The sequence below is a fragment of the Urocitellus parryii genome, chromosome 7 (genome assembly GCF_045843805.1).
Source record: "Urocitellus parryii isolate mUroPar1 chromosome 7, mUroPar1.hap1, whole genome shotgun sequence".
In the NCBI taxonomy this organism is placed as follows: domain Eukaryota; kingdom Metazoa; phylum Chordata; class Mammalia; order Rodentia; family Sciuridae; genus Urocitellus; species Urocitellus parryii.
The window spans coordinates 16,615,338-16,638,194 of NC_135537.1; the positions used below are offsets into that span (position 1 = coordinate 16,615,338).

General features: G+C 45.7%; 1 protein-coding gene across 1 annotated transcript in view; it reads left to right on the forward strand.

Annotated features, from left to right (window-relative positions):
* Window positions 1-22,857, forward strand: part of Anxa13 (annexin A13) — a 52,132-nt gene that overhangs the window by 25,835 nt on the left and 3,440 nt on the right. The window contains exons 4-10 of the mRNA XM_026407680.1: window positions 7,602-7,696; window positions 10,766-10,936; window positions 14,051-14,084; window positions 14,189-14,268; window positions 15,654-15,722; window positions 16,123-16,224; window positions 20,195-20,270. Coding sequence (XP_026263465.1) covers window positions 7,602-7,696; window positions 10,766-10,936; window positions 14,051-14,084; window positions 14,189-14,268; window positions 15,654-15,722; window positions 16,123-16,224; window positions 20,195-20,270 — 627 coding nt within the window. The remainder of the gene's footprint in view (window positions 1-7,601; window positions 7,697-10,765; window positions 10,937-14,050; window positions 14,085-14,188; window positions 14,269-15,653; window positions 15,723-16,122; window positions 16,225-20,194; window positions 20,271-22,857) is intronic.

Below are 22,857 nucleotides of genomic sequence, written 5' to 3' on the forward strand. Positions count from 1 at the left end.
AACCCCGTACCCTCCGCCCTTTCGAAACAAAAACCTCACTCTGTATCTTCCCAGAAAAATGCTGGGAAAGCAAACCACAGAGAACCTCGGGTGCTTCCTGAGGCTGATTATCACCCGGCTCTGACCTCCACTGTGTCATTACCCCTGCATGTCCAATGCTCAGTAGGACTGAGGGTCCTTATTTTCTCAGTTTTTAAAAAGTCTTTCCCAGAATCACTGGGGACTAGCCCTGGTGCCTCAAATCAGTGTAAATGTTTACAGGAAACCGTGGGGCAGCACGAACTGCTTATGTGACACAGGTATTGTGAAATGTAGAATGAGGTCACCTTTCAGCAAACCGCTTCTTGGTTGCAAAAAAAAAGCTCCCAGGATCAACCTGAGCCTGGGGCTATAGGGCTTGAGGGAAAGCCAGTGTCATGGTCCCACCTCCCCCACCTGCAGGCTGGAGCCGCTCCATGCCTGCCACACTCCAGGCTCCCTCTTGTTGAAAAGTATTCCAGGAGGAAAGTCTAGAGGACCTTGCTTTTTAAAATATTTAACTGTTTTCCCAATTATGCAGCTGTGGGCCACACGTGGCCTCTGAGGAGGGAAGATTTTCTCTTGGTCCTTGCTCTGCACAGCCCAGTGAGTATCACGCAACTCCCACTGGCTTGGAGATGGGGTCATCACGATGCTCTGCAGTTATCCATTCCTCCACTCCTGTATGCACACATCCATTCAGCAAGGTCAATGTTGAGAGCCTTTTGTGTGTGTGTGTGTGTGTGTGTGTGTGTGTGTGTGTGTAGCCATGCATAAAACGCCCCTTCCCCGGAACTTGCTGCGCCATGGCAGAGATGTGCATAGCATGAGGGACACAGCCACCCAGAAAAGCCTTTTGAGTCCTAAAGGAAGAGTGGGAGTGAAGGTCCAAGGTCGAAGATACAGGTGGGCCAGCGAGCCAGCAAAGACCCTATGGGAGAAAGAGAGAATTGCTCTGGGCGCTGCAAATCTACTAGCACGGATGATCAGGGGGCTGGGGAAGAGCAGGTAGGAGGGCAAGACTTTGTGAGGCTCCCAACTGAGGCTCTCCTTAGGAGCTACTCCCAAGGGCCTCACAGACTCCACTGGAGCATCGAGGCTTCCTTCCGCACTAAAGGGGCCTACTTTGAACAGCTGGAAGCAGAGGAGTGACAGGTCCATCTGTACTTCAGAAAGGCCCTCCTGGGGGCAAAGGGGAGAGGGAGACGGGCTGCATCCTGTGAGCCATGTCGGCAGTTCTGAGCAGTGGTGGAGGTGGTGATGGAGAGGAGCTGGTGGGTCTGAGAGGTCCCAAGGACTCAGAGGAGAGAGGCTCTGGAGCGACTAACTGGATGTGAGGTGAAGGAAAAGAGGGAGCCCAGGCTGAGCCCCAGATTCCTGCCAGCGCAATATAGCAAATGGACCTCGTGGAAGCCGGAAGCTCCTTCCAGGGATGGCACTGCCACAGTCCAGGCCTGAGGTGTGAGGCCCTTGACATGGACAGGAAGAAGCAGCCCAACTGGAAGGGGATGTCACTGGACCCAAAGGGGCGAGCTCCAGTGACATTTATGAGAAAAAGAAATCTGGGATGTTTACGAGAAAAAGAAATCCCTTTCGAGGGAGATCTTCTGGTACTCTGAAACTTAAAAATTAATCGTAACATCACAGACTAAGTAACTAGATCCACATTACGTAGGGGGAGCTCTGGGAGAAATGAAGAAGAACAATGTAAGTAACAGTGTTGGATCCAAACCAGAATGAGGCAAGCAATGAACTCCTGCGAGTGAATTAACTTTTGCAAGTGAACTCATCCTAGGATTTTCTATTTCTCCCGTTGGAATCAAATAGCTAAATCTTCCCAGAATTATAGAGGAGGAAATAATCCTTGAGATGAAGTGAATGGTCCAAGAACAAAAAGCTGGTGGCCTCTCTAACTTCCAGGCCAGACCTAAGTCCTGCTGAGCCTTTCCAAAGATGATTTTGAGGGCTGGTACCAAAGGTGAGGAGAGTGAAAACATCTTGTGGTTTTGCCAGACTCTTCTTTCTCTCATCCCCCTTTTCAGCCAGGACCTCTCCATCCCTTGCCCACACCTATGGTTCATATTTTTTCCAGCTACCAACCTGTCAATAAGGATATATCAGCCCACCCACCAATATGGCGTTCCCAGGCTCTGTCCCAGAGTGTGATAATTCCCACCTGCTCAATTTCCCAACCCCCCATTCAAAAATTGCCACACACACACACCCTCATGGCAGACCATGAGCATCAGACCACTTGTCAGCAACTGCAGCAGAGTTTCCATACCTGGGGCTGTGACAAATGTTTTATAGTTCTTCTCTTGAAACCTTAAGGCATTGCTGAGGATAGTAGGCATATTTGTTTCTGAGAGCTGCCATAACTAAGTACCACAAACCAGGTGGCTTAAAACAACAGCAATTTATCGTCACACAGTTATGGAAACCAGAAGTTTAAAATCAAGGGGTCCGCAGGACCACACACCTTGCATGCAATTGGGATGCAATTGGTTCCAGGCAGCCTCTGGTTTCTGTGGTTCTTAGATGCATCTCTCCTCTCCTCACCCCCTGGGGGCATCCTCCCTGTGCATCTTCCTGTGTGTATAGGTCCCTGTGTGTATAGGTCCCTCTGTGAAGGTTTCTCCTTTGAATAAAGACACTAGTCCTATTGGATTAGGACTCACCCTAATGACTTCATTTGGGCTGATTGCCTTGTAAAGACCCTATTTGTAAATAAGGATGGGAGGTTCTGCCAGTGTAGACCTTCCTGTGGAAATGTACACACTGCTGCAGGGCCCAGGATGGACAAAGGACTAACATCAGAACAGAGCTTTACTGTACCCCATCCTGTACCCCATCCTCTCAAAGCCTCTATGGGATCAGTGTTACAATCTCCATCCACTAGGGGCAGGTAGACTAGGTTCTACTAGGCAGCGCTGTCCTGCAGAGAAATAATGTGAGCCAAAAATGCAAATTCAAATTTTCTAGAAGCCATATTTTTAAAAAGAAACAGATGAAATTAATTTTAACCATTTTATTTGACCCAAAATATTATCATTTTGAAATGATAACAACAGGCAGTCAACATAAAAATTATTAGTGAGATATTTAACCCTCTTTTTGTATATGAAGTCATTGAAATCCAGTCTGTATTTTGCTTTCCTAGCACATCTCAACTCCAACTTGCCCCATTTCTGAGATAGCAGATAGCCATATCTGCTACAGTCTGGGACATTACAACCCAAGAGTCCAGCATCTTTTGGCTTGTGTGAGGCAGAGCTGGAAGTCCAATCTGACTCCAAAGTTCATCCTTCTCCCTCCACACCAGTTGCTTCTCATCCCTGCGGCCTGCTAGGGAAGCTGATCTCCATGAGCCATTCCCTGCTTAAGTTCATGTGCTGGCCTATGTATCAGGTCCAACAGGCCCCATTGAGAGACTATCTTAGCTTAAGTGATTCTAATAGCAGGTATCTTGGGTCCTGTGGCAGGAACAGTAGAGAAGGATTTGGAGACAGATGAGTACTCCTCCCTGAAACCTAGAGTCCTGCCATAGAACCAGCCATTTCCTTGCCCACAGCTCTGATTGAAGGAGTGTCAGATCAAATGATATTTGGGAATGGGGCAAGGACAATGGCTTTAGCCCATCCCTGGACTCCACTGCCTCTAACCAGCTGCTTCTGAATGAGCATGCAAACCAAGGAAAAACAGCATTTGTCCCATGAAAATTCAGGTTCAAACAAGTCCCCTCACCTCCCTGCTCACTTCCTCCCCCCAGAATATAACCCTGAGGTCCTCCACGTATAAAAATCTGGAGCAACAGCTAGACCTCTCCAAGGTGGGATATCATGGGAATCAAGAACTTCAGTGACTCTTCTTCCTCCCCTGTGATGCACAAGACCTGACCAGGAGCCAGGAGCCCCTCCCTTAACTTCTCCCTCCAATCAAACAGACCTTCGTTGTTTCCTCCACCTATGGACTAGCTGCTGAAATCCTCTTTAAACATCATTCAAACAAGAGGTCAAAACATTGGATATATCCCCAGACCCCATGAGACCAATGGTGCTGCCCAGTCTCATGTATATGGATCTTTCCCCCCAGCCCGCAGCAGGTCAGGTGCTATGCGACAGGACCAGAGAAGAGGATACAGAACCTGTCTTGGTACTCACCTAGGGTACCAAGATGTCCTCAAAAGAGGCAGTGGAGATGGGCATGGTGGCACATACCTTTAATCCCAGCAGGAAGATCGCGAGTTCAAAGCCAGTCCCAGCAGTTTAGCAAGGCCCTAAGCAACTTTGTAAGACCCTGTCTCTAAATAAAAATAGAGAAGGGGCTAGGGAAGTGGCTCAGTGGTCAAGTGCCTCTGGATTCAATCCCCGGTACCAAAAAAAAAAAAAAAAAAGTAGTGGACTGGGATGAACCCTTGCCTTTCTTTAATTAAGTCAAAAAGTCAAATCAGTGCAAGGCAATTCAACAGATTTATTTGGAAAATACTAAGTACAGCTGAAACCCACTGTGTGGAGCGTTCAACCATAAGGCACAACCTCTGTCACCAAAGAATCAACAATCCAGGCAACAATCTAATCTAGACCTCCACCATTTACACTTCCATGATTTTTGTCGGTCCGAGTACTATTAACTTAGCATTTTTCTTTTAATCAACTCATTTTAGCTCGCTTTTTTTTTTACACATTAGGTTCACATTAAAATAAACGTGAAACTATTAAAATAAAAATGGTCCCAAATCACTTTTTATACCTTCAGTGATATGCTTGGAAAATAGTTCTGGTGTGCCAGACAGATCCAGTTCCCCCAAGCAACCAATTGTGGCCCAAGCAAGATGGCCATAATTGGCACTGTGATAGTACACGCTGCGTTTAATGACCACTCCCTGTGGCCCAGCCACAAGGCTCAGAATGGCTCATTCATGCAATCCTATAATCATTGCAAGGAACTACTGCTATGTAAGCCTTGGGCTATGGAGCTGGAACTTAGTTCTTTAAGGTTTAAAGCACTTGATCCACCAGCAAATGTGATTGAGATAAGGTAAGTGAGTTCTGTGTCCATGAGAGCAGAGATGGGTTTGAAAGAGTAGTCTGAGACCAGATTACCGGAAGTCCTGATGCTCCATTAAGGGATTCTGATTTGATTCAAGAAGTCATGAGGAATCACCAAAAGCATTTAAATTACCAAGTGAAATGAGCACATATGTATATGGTCCAGGATGGAGTGTGGAGCCTGGCATCAGAAAGACTGGAACAATCAGGATCTACTGGCAGTGGCAGTGGGAATGAAGGAAAGGGACAGATGCAAGTATTTTATCATAGGTGAGATGGATGGGACTTGGTGACTTTGGAAAGCAAGGGAGACAAAAATGGGCACCCCGATGTAACTTTGGATTTTCTACTTCAAGTGCACAGAAATGAAATAGGAGAGTGGAGAGTGGGTTAAACTGAGAATCGACAAAATGTGTTCAGCTTTAGCTCCCCTGGAAGTCGAAGCCCCTTAGAGATCTGTGGGAAGATGGCCATGGGATACTGGAAATAAGATCTGAACTCAGAGGGTCATCAACAAAAGGAAGGAGTCATCTGTGGGAGGAGTAACAATAGCTAGAAAGGAGAACTGGAAACTGACCTTAGGTGACCAGTGAAAGAAGGGCCAAAGGAGGATGGGAGAGCGAGGTGGAGAGAGGGAAGGAAGAAACAAACGAGAGGAGAGGAGGACAGTCATCAAGGAAGGTGCTCCAGGCAAAGAAAGGCAGCACAGGACCTGAGAAGAGGCCCTGAGCCACGCCTCAGTTTCCTCATCTGTCACCAACAGTTTAGATTAGATGGTCCTCAGGTTTCCTTCCAGTGCTCATGATGGCTGAGTGCTATGTGGGATCCCAGGGTACTCCATCACCCAGGTGGGCTGCTCATGCTGGGTGGCCTGCACAAGTCCCACGTGGAGTGAGGCAGCGCCAAGGCACTTGGACATTTACGTACCCTGAGGTTGGGGTCTCCAGGGTGCACGCCCAGCTCCACCACAGACCCCTCCTTGGATTCTCAGTTCATTTTCACGCAGCCTTTTCTAGTAGTCCCCATTGTAAAGGTGGAGAAATGAGGCTTATAACTGGTCCAGTGCCAGGCAGTCGGTAAAGGGTGGAGCCACAGTTTGAATTCAGCTGAGGAAATCTAGTCTAGAGCTTGATGGCTACCTGGTCTTTCTCACTCCCACACTGGCCATGCCTGGGCATCTTCCTAATTGCGATTCCTTGTTCAAGGACATCTTCCTGTCCCTTCTTAATCATGACAGCTTTGAGTACTGATCAAATTGCTGAAATGAGCATTCATTACTTTGAGCATTGGGAAAAAAACAGCTTTATAAGAACAAAGTTCAAAGGTGTTATGGGCCTTACAGGCTTATAGGGACAACTATCCTTACAGTCCCAGTTTAGACTTCTGAGATGAACAGTTTTGTGAATGGAATTGATACTGTGGCAATTTGGGCCTAGATCTTAGGCCTATGTCAGTAGTAAGTACCTAGTGGACTAGAAATGGATCACAACTTCTTTCTTGAGTCTTAAAAACAGTTTTATTGAAATGTAATTCACATACCATATAATCCATCCATTTAAAGTATGCAATTCAATGGTTTTAAATATATTTATAGATATGCCAAACATTGCAACCATTGATTTTGGAACATTTTCATCACCTCACTCAAATCCTGAACCTTTGTCCCTCTTCCCATCCCACACACCCCCAGCCACTAATCTACTTTCTTGTGTCTATGGGTTTCCCTATTCTAGAATTTCATATGAAGGTAATCATATAATACATGATCTTCTGCAACTGACTTATTTTACTTAGCATAATGTTTTTAAGTTTCTTCCATATTTATAAGCAAATAAACATTTTTTGGCCAAATATTCTACTATATGGATATACTGTATTTTGTTTATCCATTTGTCCATTGATGGAGTGAGTTTTGGGTGTTTCTACCTTTTGGCCATTAGGAATAATGCAGCTATGAAAATTCATGGAGGGGTGGAGAATAGAAGTTCACTGAATTAGACAAAGGGGAATAAAGTGAAGGGAGAGGATGGGAACAGGAAAGGCAGTAGAATGAATCAGACATGACTTTCCTATGTTCACATACAAATAGTCGACCAGTGTAACTCTATATCATGTACAACCACAGAATGGGAAAGAAGTTATACTCCACGTATTCATAATGTCAAAATATATTCTACTGTCATGTGTAACTAAAAAGAACAATTTTTTTAAAAACAAGAAATAATCATACACAAGTTGTGTGTGGACATGCTTTTGCTTCTCTAGGACTGAAATGAGGGATTGGGCTGTACATGTTCCTCTTTCCACTAGAATGTTTTCGCTGTGCTTCCTGCAGAGAGGGCTCCAGTGTCTTGTCTGAGTGAGTGCCGAGAACACACTTTCAGCACAGAACATTGGGGCTAACGGGGGCCACTCAGTTCCACCATAGCCTCTGATCACCCTAAATCGTGGGTTGTGGCTTCCCAACCTGAGTGACTTGATCCTCCACCTGGTGTCTCGCTCACTCCGGCTTCACTTCTCTCTTCTGCACCTTAGGAACAAATGAAGCCCCCATCATTGAAATCTTAGCAAACAGGACCTCGAACCAGAGGCAGCAAATAAAGCAGAAGTACAAGGCAAAGTACGGCAAGGTAATTGCGGGGTGCACCGGGGTGGCCTTGACTATCTCTTCTGCCTCCACACTCCCCTGGCCGTGGAGAATGTCTTCAAAGCTTTATTGAGTTATCCCAGGAGAAAAACTGAAATAACCACTTAAAACTTGTAATGGACTTCAGAAAACCTGAAATTGCTGTGCTAACTTAATAGCCTATACAATCAATACTCTAACTCATTATTATTTTTTAAATTGACTTCATTTTTCTATTAAGCCCTTCGTCATTTTTTCCCACTCAATTTGGTCTAATTCCACATAATAACTTATAGATGAGCTAAGGATTTGAAAATCAGTTTCCCCAGGTGGGTTTTTATGCAGAAGTTTTTCATATATTCAACTCTCTTCAAGAATGATACAGTCTTCATAAATTATTGTTACAGAAAACTAAAACAAACCCCAAACTCTTCCTTTTGATCAAGGCTTTTTTTTTTCCTTTTTTTTATTTCCTTTTTTTATTCTTTTTGTTGTTGACGATGCACTTATGGACAGGAATCTTAAAATATGCATTAGGCTTTCTTGTTTCTTTATTAATATATAATGAACACAATTTAACCTTTTTGTAATGTCGCTATAATTATCATTATGCAAAGTGAATATCCATCATTACACTGTAGTCTCATCCATATTTATAAAACCTCTACCATTTCAAAAACTAGACATGTAAACAGATAGAGAGAAAGATGGGTTTTCCTCTTTATTTGACATTGGGCAGGTAACAATCTCTTTAGGCCTTGTTCTCCTCACAGGTAAATAAGATGGTCGGTCACTTCTCTCCCTTCTCGGATTGCTGGTTTATCAAAGAAGATAACACTAGCACTATCAGCAAAGGGAAGCTAAGATAGGTAGGATTGCTCCCACTTCACAGACAGGAAAGGTAAAGCTCCCATGTTTCAAGGACTTACATAAACTCGTGACATGGGGAGGTAGCAGGACTCAGATCTAAGTCTCTGATTTCAGGGCCAGCGTCCATACCTGGAGGATCCGGGGCCAAGAGCAGAGCCATTTCCTCCTATTCCAAACAGCCCAGGTGGCTGTGCTTGCGTAGTTTTCCTGCTTCTTTTCATCAGCAGCTTGTCGATGCCATTCTTTTTGTGAAAATAAGTGAGTCTCCAGTTCAACTGCATTTAATTGAATTGAATGAAGTGGAATTTTAATCCTGGTCCACATGTCAAACTCTAGCAGCCCCCACATTCTATGTCTGCTTGCACCCCACCAATATGGGAAATCAGACACAAGGCTCCTTAACCTTCTTCTGACATAGGAGCAAACAAGGTCCTGGGGTCTCTGCTAAAACTAAAGAGGGCATGTTCCAGCATGAAACGTGACCCCTGTTTGCCAATCCCTTGCTTCCTTTCTGCTTCTCAGCTGTATTTCAGAGATGAGACCAAGGAAGAGATTCTCAGAGCTGGAGGGTGTTTGAGATGATGAAATCAGAGTCCCCATCTCAGCTAAGCTCCAAAGAGAATAACCATCCCAGGGTCACACAGCTAGTTAGCAGGACAGGAGCTGAGGAATCCCAAGTCTGCTTCTCTGCCCAACAGAATATAAACCCTCAAGGATTTATTTCCAGGCTTGTGCCTTCCGAGAGTGGTCAGCCAGGATTTCTCTTTGCTGCAGTTCTAAACAATGCCATTCTGACCTGGAAAAGGATTTCCAGTTTCCAAGTGGATGCACACCACAGAGTCCTGAGCAGAAGCCTGCCTTCACAGGATGCAGTGTTAAAGGGAGAGGTAGCAGTGGGGACAGGAGTGTCATATTACAGTCCTCTTAAGATGGTAGATCCCAAGGCCTTGCACAAAAATATGGATTTTTCTCCCTGGCCCAGAACTCAGAGGTTCATTTGATAAATAGTTGATTTGCCTCCTTTCAGGAAATCCCTTTCAACGTAGGCTAACAATGATATTCTTATATAATACACATAATGAATAATAAGAAGCATTTTTTGAGCATTATCAAATATGCCAGGCACTGTGTTCATTATTTACATGGATCCTCTCATTTAATTTTCCCATCGACTCTATAAATCTGATTATTCTTCCCATCTTCTAGAGAAGAAAATTGCCTGTGGATGAAATTAAGTTTTCCAAGGTCACAGTGCTACTGTGACTGTATCCTTAGCCATCAGACTTGTTGCTGAGTAGCCAGCCAGGACCTTGCTGTTACTCGGGTCCCTGAGATGCCCACTGATCTATGGGCCTCCAATCTGACCCATCCTGGGCTGTGGCTCCATGGCAGGTCCTTCATATAAGTTGGGGCATTGACAACTGGATAGACTGACTACCCCCTCTGGACCTTGTCCTTATGAAACCCCGTTATCAGAGATGAACAGGTAGGAAAAGGTAGTTTCCTCCCTGTGATAAGAGGGTGCTCTAGGAAAAGTTGAAGACTATGCCCACCGAAAACAGGATGCCAGGGAGAATTTCCTTGACATCTGCCTGTCTGAGTTCTTTCTCACACACCTCCCTCTCAGGATTTAACAAGATAACTGAAGTGACTGTACATCTGGTCCTAATAAGAGAGTCCCTGTTTGTTCCTGCTGTCCATCACAATTATTAATAATAGTCCCCTTTCCTCTCAAAACTAACCCAATTTGGATGGTAAATTATCAGATTCCTCTAGAGAAAACAGACCTGCCTTCAGTCCTTTTTTAGCTGAATGTTTGGCAGCAAACCCTTCATCTTCTGAAGTCCAATGAATGAGGACAGTGCCAATACTTAGGCTAGTTTTACAGGGTTGTCTTGAGGATCTATTGAGAAAGGTCTCTGAACCCTAGAATATTCTGCAAACGTTGCTGTTTCAATGATTCGTCTTTGGGGTCTCCAGCGCTGAGTGGGAAATCTCCTCTTTGCCTCTCTGCTAGCCTTGCTGGGAGACTGGATGGATGGCCATGGTGACCACTGTTCTCAAGAGTGGGTCGTTTTTGCCAGGTCACTCTGTATGTGGCCAAGGCAGGTTTCCTGCCAGGCCTGGGCACATGCCATAGTGCAGAGAGACACCTGTCCCTTTCCCCCCAGCCCCTCCCCACAGGCCTCTGTGTTTCCTTTAGGACCTGGAAGAAGTGCTCAAGGGTGAGCTGAGTGGAAACTTTGAGAAGACAGCAGTGGCTCTTCTGGAAAGGCCCAGTGAATATGCCGCCCGACAACTGCAGAAGGCTATGAAGGGTCTGGGCACAGACGAGGCTGTGCTCATTGAGATCCTGTGCACAAGCACCAATAAGGTCAGTCCCACGTTACTCTTGAACAAAAATCTGCACACCTGCCAGAAATGGCTGCCACCCCGTGGAGGGAAGCCACTTCCTGGCCTTCTTTCCATGGGCGAGCAAGAGTCTGTGCAGAGAGGTGTCCACTAGGCCCAGGTAGGAAGGATGTCTCGTGCTGTCTTCCATAGGTCAGTCTTGGTGTTGCTACCCCTGCATGAGAGAATAGATCCTTCCAGATCTGCGTCAGTCTAGGTTTTGTTTCTCTAACTGTGCACGGGAGGCGTGATTCTACTTTACCTTTCCCAGCCTGACGATGTGGGCCCTCAGGCATGAACAATGCAATAGGTAACCCAAGCACGTTTGTGTTACCGCCTTGTCCGTGACTGTTATCCACGTAAAGCATGAGTAAGACTATATAACCAGACAGAAAGGTTGGTGGAGTCAGGGATCCCAGTGAGCACCCCCAGCAGCTGCTAGCACCTCCTTGGAGGATTCTATGTCCTTCAATCAATAGATAGAAGATCCCTTGGGCTCATGCCATCATTTAAGGTGCAAAAAAAAAAAAAAAAAAGCCCTTGCAGAAGCCCATTTGTCTTTGGTTCCAGAATCCAGGAGGGCCAAGGAATTCATCAAGAGTAAAGAGAGTCCACAAGTCATCAATAGGTGACCCCGTCTTCTTCCATAACCACCCATCATCGAGGAATGGGGGGGACCCAGCAAGAACAATACCAGAAAAGCCCCACATTCTGAGACTTCCCAGTAAGAGACAGCATCAGTGGTTGGGGCAGACAGCAAGAAGAGGAGTAGCACTCTGATGCTGGACGTTCTCTGAAGCCTGCAGTGCTAGCCACCTGTCACTCCGTCCAGTCCGGGGCACAGGCTCAGCCTCTCCCCCCAGAGTATGACCATGACCCATGCTATGGCTGCAGACCCCTCTTCTCCACACCCCTGCACTCCTTTCCTCCATTTCAGGTTCAGAAAATGCCTCAGAGGTGAGTTAGCACCCAGTCCTGGTGATGCCCACGGATCCATAGTCACACCACTTTCCCCATTCATGCTGCCCTTCCCAGAAGCCCTAAGGTCCCAGCCGTGAGGTGCCCAATGTCAGGGGCAATCAGCTCCTGCCTTTGTGAAAAAGGTTAATTTTCTTATTTTTTTTCTCACCTTGGCCTGGTTTCTTTAAGGTCTAAGCAATAAGCAAAGCCTTTCTCTTAATCAAATAGATCTGATGATAAAGAGAAGAAAAGGAGAGAGAGAGCAGGTGCCAGGTTGAGGCAGATCCTAGTGGTGGGCTGGAAGGGGGGCAGGGGAGCTGTACCTCACTTGTGGTCAGCAGCCCCCATCTCCTGGTCGGTCCTCCCTCCCACCATCAGAGCCCTGCAGCCAGCTCCTCACCTGCTGCCCCCACCTGCTGCCGCTCATCACTGCCCTCTGGCTGAGGGGATGACTGGGGCAGCCTGTATGGTCCACTTCTGGGGCCAGTGTAAACGGAGGCAGCTCCTGAGGCAGCCACGGCAGAGACATTCAATATAAAACCATCCCTCTCAGTCTGCACCTGGGACTGCACTCCTGCTGGCATCAGGTGTACCCTTAATTGAAGCAGCAAAAAAACTAGAAATAACCTAAGCAGCCATCAGTGAGTGACTGGCTAACCTGTGGCCTGCAGTAGGATGGAACACTTTGTGCCCTTTAAAAAACGAGATGACTGTCTACTTATGAGCAGAGCTTGATCCTCCTAGTCACTAAGTAGTCAAGAAGTGGGTCACAGAATGATAAGGACCGCATTCCACCTCTAAACACTCACTCTCAAAAATTCCTATATGTTTTCAGCAGCACCCTAACTTTATGCAAATGCAAAGGAAAATGTTTGGGAAGATTCACAGTGAATTTTATACACACACACACACACACAGGATTGAACCCAGGGGCACTCAACCACTGAGCCACATTTTATTTAGAGATAGGGTCTCACTGAGTTGCTTAGCACTTTGCCATTGCTGAGGCTGGCTTTGAACTCACAATCCTCCTGTTTCAGTCTCCTGAGCTGCTGGGATTAAGGGATGTGCCACCGTGCCTGGCCCATACTGAACTTCTAATGCTGGCTATGTGGATGGGTGTGAGACTGTGAGATTGGCCAGGAGGTGGAGAAAGGCTGAGCTGTGATATTTTTAACCTTTCATTTTTATTTGATATGAAATCATTGTACACACTTATGGAATACAGTATAGTGTTTTGACACATGTATATACAATGTGTAATGATCACAGTTGAATAACTAACATATTCATCACCTCAAACATTATTTCTTTGTAGTTCAAACATTCAAAATCCTCTCTTCTGGCTCTTTTGAAGTATACAATATATTATTGTTAGCGGCAGTCATCCTGCTATTCAATAGCACAGGAGAACTTCTTAGTCCCATCTCATTATAACTTAGTAACTGTCCATCAATTTCTCCCTCTCCTTCTTCTCCCCTCATCCTCAGCCTCTGGTAGCCGCCATTCCACTCTCAACTTTCAAGAGATAACTTTTTTAAATTCTGCAAAAAAGTGACATCATGAAGTATTTGTCTCTCTGTGCTTGAGTAGTTTCCTTAACATAATGTCCTCCAGGCTGGAGCATGTTGTCACAAATGATAGAAATTCATTCTTTTTTTTTCTTCTTTCAGTAGCATTTCATATAAATCAAATTATTATAACTGACACAGAAAGACATACAATGCACAAATATGAAAAAAACCACATCTACTAAATTTTTGTTTGTACAAGTTTGAGCTTAAAAATTTGTTTTAGTTAATTTTGTTTCTTTTCTTCAACAATAAGAAATTCATTCTTTTATGGCTACATAGTATTCGATTGTGTAAATACAACTTATTTTTTATTCATTTGCTTATTGATGGACACCTAGGTTGGTTCTGTATCTAAGGAGAATATATGCATGTGTTACTGGTGTGTTTGAAATGTCTGCAGGGAGAGGGTCCCTTCACACCCCAGGCAAGTCCCACAGGGATGACTATCTTAAGACGTCAGGAAGACACCTGTGTCTGGAAACAGTCACCTGCCTGGTCTGTGGGCACCTGCCTTTTGCTGATTGACTCCACTTGGACACTGATTTGTTTTAATTTTCTTCCAGGAAATCGGTGCCATCAAAGAGGCTTACCAAAGGCGTAAGTGACTTTTCATTCTGGCTTTGGATAAGGTCTGTCCCTTTGAAAACACTTCTAGGAACTGAATTGTCTGCTTTCTCCTCTCCTTTTTGCTTCTTCAAAAGTATTTGACAGGAGCCTTGAATCAGATGTCAAAGGTGACGTAAGTGGCAACCTAAAGAAGATTCTGGTGTCCCTGTTGCAGGTAAACTGTTCTCACCTACTTTACCATCTGAGGAAATAATTCTTGGCCACATGGTACCATGACAAGAAAGGTAAACTAGATAAACATTTCCTTCTTTTATTAAAAGTTGTCCACCCTTGCTCCATCAGCCCAGGGACCAGGAAGTTATCCACCTGGGATTTCTCCTCTTATAACAACCTGCCCAGTCATGTGAGGTTTGCAAAGCCTTTGGGTGACTGGATTAGCTGATTAAATATAACCACTTCCCTTGACCAGTGAGGAAAGTCAGGCCTCCCGAGATGGGGGACCTGCCTGATTCACAACCTGTAAGACCCAGCCCAGGAGCAAGACCATCTGACCCAAGCCAGGCTCTTTCCACACCACAAATCTGCACCTACTTCTAGGATGTGCCCAGAGTCTAGGTCTGTAGGAACTGCTATAAGGAACTCCACCAGGGCAGCAGGGCTTTCAGAAGTGGCCCTGCTGGGACATAGCCCTCCCACTCCAGGGTCTCCAGGTGGGCAGCACCTGCATCTCATCCACAGCCATCTACTAGAACTTCATACATTTCCTCCATGTCATTTATCCCACTCTGGATAGACTGACAGAACAGAACCAAAAAATTAGGCATCGATGGCCACAGGAGGGTTGTGTCAGTTTTCTCCTGCTGCATCGCCACAAACTAAGCAGCTCCAAACAACGGAGATCTACTTTCTAACCCTGGTCACGGGCCACGAGTCCAGGGATGGGTGAGCTGTGTCCTTTGCTCGGGGTCTCACCAGGCTGAAACCCAGACTGCCATTTCACCTGAAGCTCAGGGAGAATTCCTGGTGTTCTGTCCCCTTCCCTGCTGTCAGCCAGAGGCCATCTGCGGCTTCTTGCCACATGGCCCCTGGGAACAGTTTACGATAGAGCTGTGGGGTTTCTTCCCGGCCAGCAGAAGCTCATCTCTCTGACTACTCCCATCTCTCACTTTTAAGAGGGTCCTGATTGGGTTAGGCCCACCCAGAATGACCTCCTTTTTGATCCATTCAACTAATGATGGACCCGAATGACATCTACAAAAATCCCCCAGACCATCTACCATCACATAACCACAGAGCGACATCTCTGTTTCCACTGATGCACACTCAGAGAAAGGGATTCCATCAGGCTGTGGGTCACTGAGGTCACTGCTGTCAGCCTGCTCTGAGGTCGGTGGGGTTCCTGACTGACGCTGATTTTACAAGCATTTGCTCAGAAGTGACACTGTTTATCAGTCATGCCCAAAAGATGGCAGCAAAGAGCAGGTCTTGATGCTTTGCCAGGCTGAAGGGTGCTTCAGGCCACTCCGAAATCACCCTCACCGTCCCAAGACGGTGGTCCAGCAGGAACTCGAGTTAACAACAATGTATGGATTTTTCTAGGCGAATCGTGATGAGGGAGATGAAGTGGACAAGGATCTGGCTGGTCGGGATGCCAAAGATCTGTATGATGTAAGTGTGCTCATGTGCCAGTCTCCGCAACTTCTTTTGTTTTTAAATTATGAGCATTGTTTTCCACAAACGTTTTCTTATTTCATGCACATGGGAGTTACTTGGGAAATGAGTGTGACCTTTAAGAAATAAATATATGCTTACATCTATTCAGATCATATATAGGGAGTTGTTCCTGTTCTTATACTCTGGGGCTAACCTGGATCCATTTGGGAACGGGGAAAGGTATAAATAATATAAATATATAATGCATGTTTGTGGGTTAGATGCTCAAAGTGCTTAGTCAATCTATTTGACTTCTATTCAGCTTGTATTTTATAATTGCCTGTAAGTAAGGTCTCATCACAGCACTGAGTATTCGATCTTTTCACAAAGTCCTTTTAAAATTGTTTGCTTCGAGGCAGGGGAAGGCCGCTGGGGTACTGATGAGCTTGCCTTCAATGAAGTCCTGGCCAATAGGAACTACAAGCAGTTACAAGCCACCTTTCAAGCCTATCAGATTGTAAGTAATGAATTACTGAGGGGAGAAGGCTCCCTCAGAAACTCTCCTGAGATTATTTCCAAAGGAAGCCAAGACCTGGGATACAGAGCTAGAAAATCACAAACAATAGTAGTTTTCAGTGGTGAGGGGTGGGGTAAGGTCTAGGATGCTTCTTCTCATCCTGCACAGGACAGCCCCAAGATGAGGTGCTACGTCTGGGATACCCTGGGATACCAGGGACATGCAGAGTGTTATGTTTAGGAGCAAAACTTAAGAGTCCAGGGTTCAGGTGCAAATGCTGGTCCTACCACTGGCAAGTGACCAAACCTCTTCCACCCTCTTCTGTAAAACAGGGACCATGAGCATCACTACCCAACCCTCATAGAGCTATTTGTAATCGTTAAAGAAGACAAAGGCTCAGAACAATATCTGATAGGTTGTAAGCTCTATTATTGGTGGTATTATTCCAATTTACAGTTGTGTTCACAGTGAACCTACAACTCTCCAGACAGACGTGAGATCCCTCATGAAAAGACATGGATAAATTGTGTTTCTAATCTCACGATCAATTTAAGCCAACGAAGTGAGTTAGCTATTCTGGAGTACTTAGTTCTAAGTCCTTCCCTTAAAAGCGATCTTGAATTTGCAAAAAAAAAAAAAAAAAAAAAAAAAACCTTTTTTTCCTCCTATTTTATTTTTGTAGAGTGCTTTTACCTGTTCAAAGCACTTCTATGCCTTGGGTCTCATTTCAATTTCACGACAATATCATAACCATAATGTTGGCTGAACAGCTGTTGCGGCCTGTAACTGTTGGACAGGGCAAGTCCGCCCAGTGAGGAGCCATCTGTAACTTATCAGGACCACACAACAAGTCAGTAGCAGAAAGTGGATGAGAGCTCCAAGCCTCCCCAGCCCGAGCGCCTACCTCGGCTGGAGCTGGCTGCTCCTCACTCAAAATAGCCTTTCCTGGGAGCTGCCAGTAGATGAAAAGACAACGAGGCTTCGGAATTTTATCATTACTGCATGGAAGCCTCGAGGGGCCCCTGCTTTCAAATTGTGCCCAGAGTCATAATCAAAGGCAGCCAATCGAGCAGCCCCTGCTCTCAGGGCCCGAAGGCCTCTGGCCTCTGAGCTGGAGGACCTCTCGGTGACCATGGTCCTCTTCCACGTGATAGAGGCCACTGATGGAGTTTTCAAGAATGGCTGTCATTGGTGATCACCAGAGAAATTCCCACACGGGAGTGAGTGTGTGTGTTGTATGTGTGTGCATGCACTCACACATGCAACCGTATGAACTAGTGACAACCTGAAAGGACGCACTCTAGGTCAATATCTCAAAGTTGATTGCAAAAGAGCAGCATCAGTGTCACCTGAGAATTCGCTCTCCACCCTGGACTCACTGAACCAGACTCTCTGGGGTTCGGGTCTAACCAACTGCAGGACTTAACAAGACCCGAAGGTGATTCTGATGCATGATGAAGCCTGAGGAATTGGCCCCAGGCCACTAGCAACAGAGTCTGGGGCAAATTCTTAAAGGTCTGTGCCTAACTCTTCTCAACTATGAAGTGGGGTTAATGGTACCCACTGCATAGGATTAGTAAGGATTAAATGAATTCATGGAAGTAAACATTAGACAGTACCTTGCTTGCTGTATACGCGTTCTCGATAAACATTAGCAATTGTTAGCACTCTCCCCATTTGAACCAACAGGACCAAAAATCAGAGCAAATCTCCAAAGGAAATAAAGCACCCTCCAGAGGTGCTGATTCTTGACACAAAACCAGCTCTAAAATGCTACCTGTATATTCTAAAAGCCTTGTTCAAATCTCATTCATCTTGATCTTCATTGCTTATTTTTTAGAATTTACCCTGTTCTTAGAACCTAGGTTCAATACGTTTTTGATGTTATCTGGCCAAGAGCACCAAGACACTTGTATGAGATCACTGGAATGTATTATGTATTAGATTGTCATGGCGTACAGTTGAATTTTAATTTTTGGCACAAAAACTCAGGGTTTTTTCCTTTACTTGCCCTCTAAGCCTGAGTCTTAACTTCTGACATGCTCAGCAATCCAACCCAAGAAACAGAACCTCTCCAAACTGGTACATCCTGCAAGATTATTCCAGTCCCAAGTTTTACCAAACATGAAACACACAATCACAAAGTCAAAGTTAGTTCCCCAACAGGGCTCAGAATAAATAGGTTACACACAGGCACAGCCCAGCCCCACACTTCTTCATCCTGAGCCTCACCTCTTGGCCCTTCTCTTTACATTCCTAAGCCATCAAGAGCCAGAATGGTAATCGCTTCTCGGCCTTTTGGCTAAGATCAAGTGTAAGAGCCAGAATGGCCCTCTGTCATCAAAGCCAGAATGCAGGGGGCTCTGTGGTCAGTATACTGTTAATTTGGAGGCTTCCATTTTAAAAGAGAGATGTGTCTCCCCACAGGCACTGCTACCTGTTTAACTAGTCTCTGAGACTGGTTTGGAATCCACCCTTGTAAAGTGTTTTTATTCTGAGATCAGAAAACCTGGTTCTGTCCAAAGAGTCCCCTAGGACTTAGGTACTGAGGTAACTAAAGTGAAAAGTGGACACAGGAGAGTCCCAGTAGCTGGGCCAGTCCATTATTCCAGACTCTGTTCCAGAGAGCCCAGGGAGATGCTCCTGCAGCCTTCAGGAGGGCTGGAGCCAGAAGAGAAAAGGAGGAAGTAGTAGCATCTCATTGCAGCATGTGAATAGAGTCCCCAGGAGTTGTGCAAGGAAGAGCACTGAGGTTCCAGAACACGGCATCAATGTCCAGGACTAGTGTGGGGAGCCCAGCTGTTCATCTGCCTTTATCTGTTTTGTGGGCTGAGAGTCTGTGGAATATTGAAAATCACTCCCCTGGCCTGGGATTAACAGTAGAAACAGAAAGTGGTTTAATGTGAGGATTTTTTTTTTTAAGTAAATACAGATCTGTGTGAACAAAAGGTTGTCTTGAAATTCAATCTCAGTCTGCAAAACAAGAACTCTGTTTCTGGGAAAGTGATAGGCATCCCTTCCTACCAACTTCCAGACCAAACCCCAGAAAGTTGGGGGCAGGGACAGGATTGAAAGGCCCTGCCCTTTCTACTCTGGACACATTGAGGCCTGTGGCTTTGCAGACATGGCTGGGGATCCAGACCCCCCTCCTCTCACATATATTGTGCTTGCATCTCAAAGAATATTTTGTTTACCCTTGTTTCCATAATACAAACCATCAGCTCCACTAGTATGTACTCAAAGGTCCCAAGTATTTATAGGATCAATTGTGCCATATCCTGAAAAGATCATTTCTAAGAAAAAGGCAAAGTGCTCAAACCCTGCAAAGAGCTCTCCTTTCTATTTGCCTGCCCTGAGCTTGGCCCAGGCTGTATTTGTGTTAAGGAGAGTCACAATTTACTCTAACTTTAGCTTCTGTAAATATTTGGAAAGAAACCTAATGTGCAATGCTGTGCAGAGTGACATGCAGACCAGTGGTGAATATAAGATCATCTGCAGTCACCCCAGAGCGAAGGAAAGTGGCATTCTGATGTGGTCAACCCCGCTCTGTCAGGAACATTAGATCATGTCCCCATCACGAACTTCACGGCCTCCACTTATTCCACCCAAGCTATAAGTGACTGACTCCCAGTTCCAAGACAAGGAGACAAGGGAGATGCAGGTCAGATTATTATACCAATCTCCTGGGAACTGGAAAAGATGAGAAATACATTGGAAGTTTAAGTACTGTAGAGTGTTAAGTGTGGGTCCAGTATGGGTCCCCTCTGAACTAACTCCTTAGCAGTAAGAGCTCCTCTCAAATAAGGGGCAGCCACCCCCACCCTGAAGAGCAAGAGCCAGGACAGGAGCTCCCTACAGCTGAGGCACTAAATCTGGGAGAGTTTAGCATGTCATTTAGAGAAAACACCCAAGAACTCCAGGGCCAAAAGCAAATTCTAGAATAACAGCCAGACTCTGCTTGTCTCTCCAGCTCATCGGCAAAGACATAGAAGAATCCATTAAAGAAGAAACATCAGGAGACTTGCAGAAGGCCTACTTAACCCTGGGTAAAGTAAAGTTAGGAGGATCCCTGTCCTAAGTGAGGCTTTCTGAATCTGGCCTGGGAGACGGAGTTCTGCATGCAGGAGGATTTCAGGAATGACATACCTAAGCAGCATCTGGCTTAGGAGATGCTGTATCTGTCCGACAGGGAGCTCTGAAATGGGGATGGTCACAGTGGAACAAGGGGGCCAGTTTTCTGCACACCATATCAAACTGTAATGGGACCTTTGCAACCTTGGGGAAGTCAGCAATTTCTGCAGAGGGCACCAGATGTGAGCAGTCAATAAGCAACCCCTGGAAGGCATGCCTCAGCCCTGAAGAAGACATCTCATTGTGCACCAGAATGTCCACTGCAGTCCTACCAGGGTAGGGAGTCCTAAAGAGCATTTGTCAGCAGCCCTGGATCATGATCTAGTCTCAGGTGGCAGTATGGGGCTCAAATGACACATACTCAAGAATACCTAGTTTAGTATCGAGACAAGTTTTTACACATGCCCCATGGCTGGAGGGTTTCCTTTCCATTTGATGCCATTCAACATTCAAAGAATGAGTTCTGTTTAGAAAGGGAGGGGAGGGAGACTAAATCTTGGCTATGCCAAGCAAACCCCAGGACCTTCTCTCCAGGTGTTGCCCAAAGACAGGAAATAGCAGAGAGATGGGCACAGGGCCGTGTCTGGCAGGCTCCCTTTTCCTTTCTGCAAGCACTGGAATGAAGGCATTGTCCATTGTCCACACTGCTGTGGCGAAGAGTCCAGGGCACCAACCCAAATGGCATGAAGAATGGAGAGACACATCCCCAGAAGAGGAAGAACCAAACAAGCAGTCCTGGAAGCTCAAAAATGTGCTCCAGTTGCCAAACTTTACTTGAGATTTTTTTTTTAAACAATGTCAACAATTGGGGATTTTTTCCCCCATCCATGCTCATTTTGCATTCTGAGCAGGACCTCTACTGTGATGTGCAGAGGCCTAAATGTTTCTAGTATTATTCATGACCACATGGACACACAGGAGCCCTAGTGTGGACGACTGTCCTTAGGGCTTTAAGGAAGAGTCTCCTAAGCAGATGGAAGCCTTTGCAGATGGAGCCTCTCTTTCAGAGGCTCTAAGGCCAGAAAAATAACAGAGTGCTGTCAGAGGGTGGTCCCGCAACCAGTCAATGTTTTAACATCTACTCAGCACCAACCTGAGTACAGGGGTTGTGCTAGGTACAGGGATCAAAGGCAAATAAGACCCAGTTCTTGCTCTTATGGAGTTTAATATCCAAGTCAACAGATAGGGCTACAGTAAAGAAATGAACAATTAACAATCAGAACAAGGAGAGTACAGAGGAGGAAAAAGTTAATCCTGGGAATTTGGAGCCAGGAACTGCAGGAGTTGAGATATTCAGTAGAAAAGCAAAAATAATTAGAAAAGACCTTGAGAATAAACCACACAAATAATAGAACATGACCTCACAACTTTAATTTCTAGACATTCCTCACCCTGCCCCCACCTAACTCCTAGAAACACCAACTTATAGCTACAATATAAAAAGAGGGACTCTACCCAAAGGACTCCCACCATGACCATGGGGCCCAAGGATCACCTGCCTCAGAATCTCCTGTTACAACAGTTTCCTGAGCCCCTTTCAGGTTTCCTGTGGAGAAACCTGGAATGGAATGGAGCCCAAGAGGCCACACTTATAAGCTCCCCACAGCTCATCTTGTGTCCCCTGCTCTTTGAGTGAGGTACAGCACAGCATGAAGAGTCGGCTGTCCATCCTTCCACTCACCTGAGCAACTTGACCCCATGCTTCCCTCACTATCCCGCTGAAAGACTCCTCCTGCTGCTAACAGCATAAGCTACTCCCCAGACACAGATTATCTGCACTAAAGATGGTGAAAGTTTTCTTCCCAATCTATTGGGAAAAAGGAATGTGAAGGAAGAAGACTCTGAATAGGTACGGAGCACCCTGACTCTGGGCCCACATGGTTCAGATCCATTCATGCTGCCTAGAGAGGAAAAGTTTGTCTGCCAATAGCTCCAATTGCCTGGGGACCACAGTGAGTTTCAAATACGCTGCTCTTCAAAGCAGCATACAGGTTTCCACCAACAACCACCCAGGGGCTTTTGGATTGTTCTTGGGGTAAAGAGACCAGACATCTGGGTTGGGCTTTTCTTTTCCACTAAAACTCTGGAGGCTGCCATGTGGCTTATAAAAGGAGACTGACACCCCCCCCAACACACACACACACCCCTAGGCTCTCCTTCCATAATCCTGCTCCCCCTCCCTTGCTCAGAAGCATCAGCCACACAGATACTTACCTGGAAAACAAGAGCCCCATTCCAGGCCATATTAAGCTTGCATGGTCCACATGTATGCGGAACTTATTATTCATACTAACATCAAAAAATTAATCTAGAGAAATGTTAACAACCCCAAGAGTAAATAGCTTATTGCTCTTAAGCATTAGTCATGACAGATGCATATCAGCTGGAGGAGGAAGGGAAATGGTGATGTAGCCCAGGAATAGAGAGGCACCCTTTCGCCCAGCTGATGCTTAGAAACCACACTCCATTCATCTGTGGATGGAGCAAAGCTGGCAGGCAAGG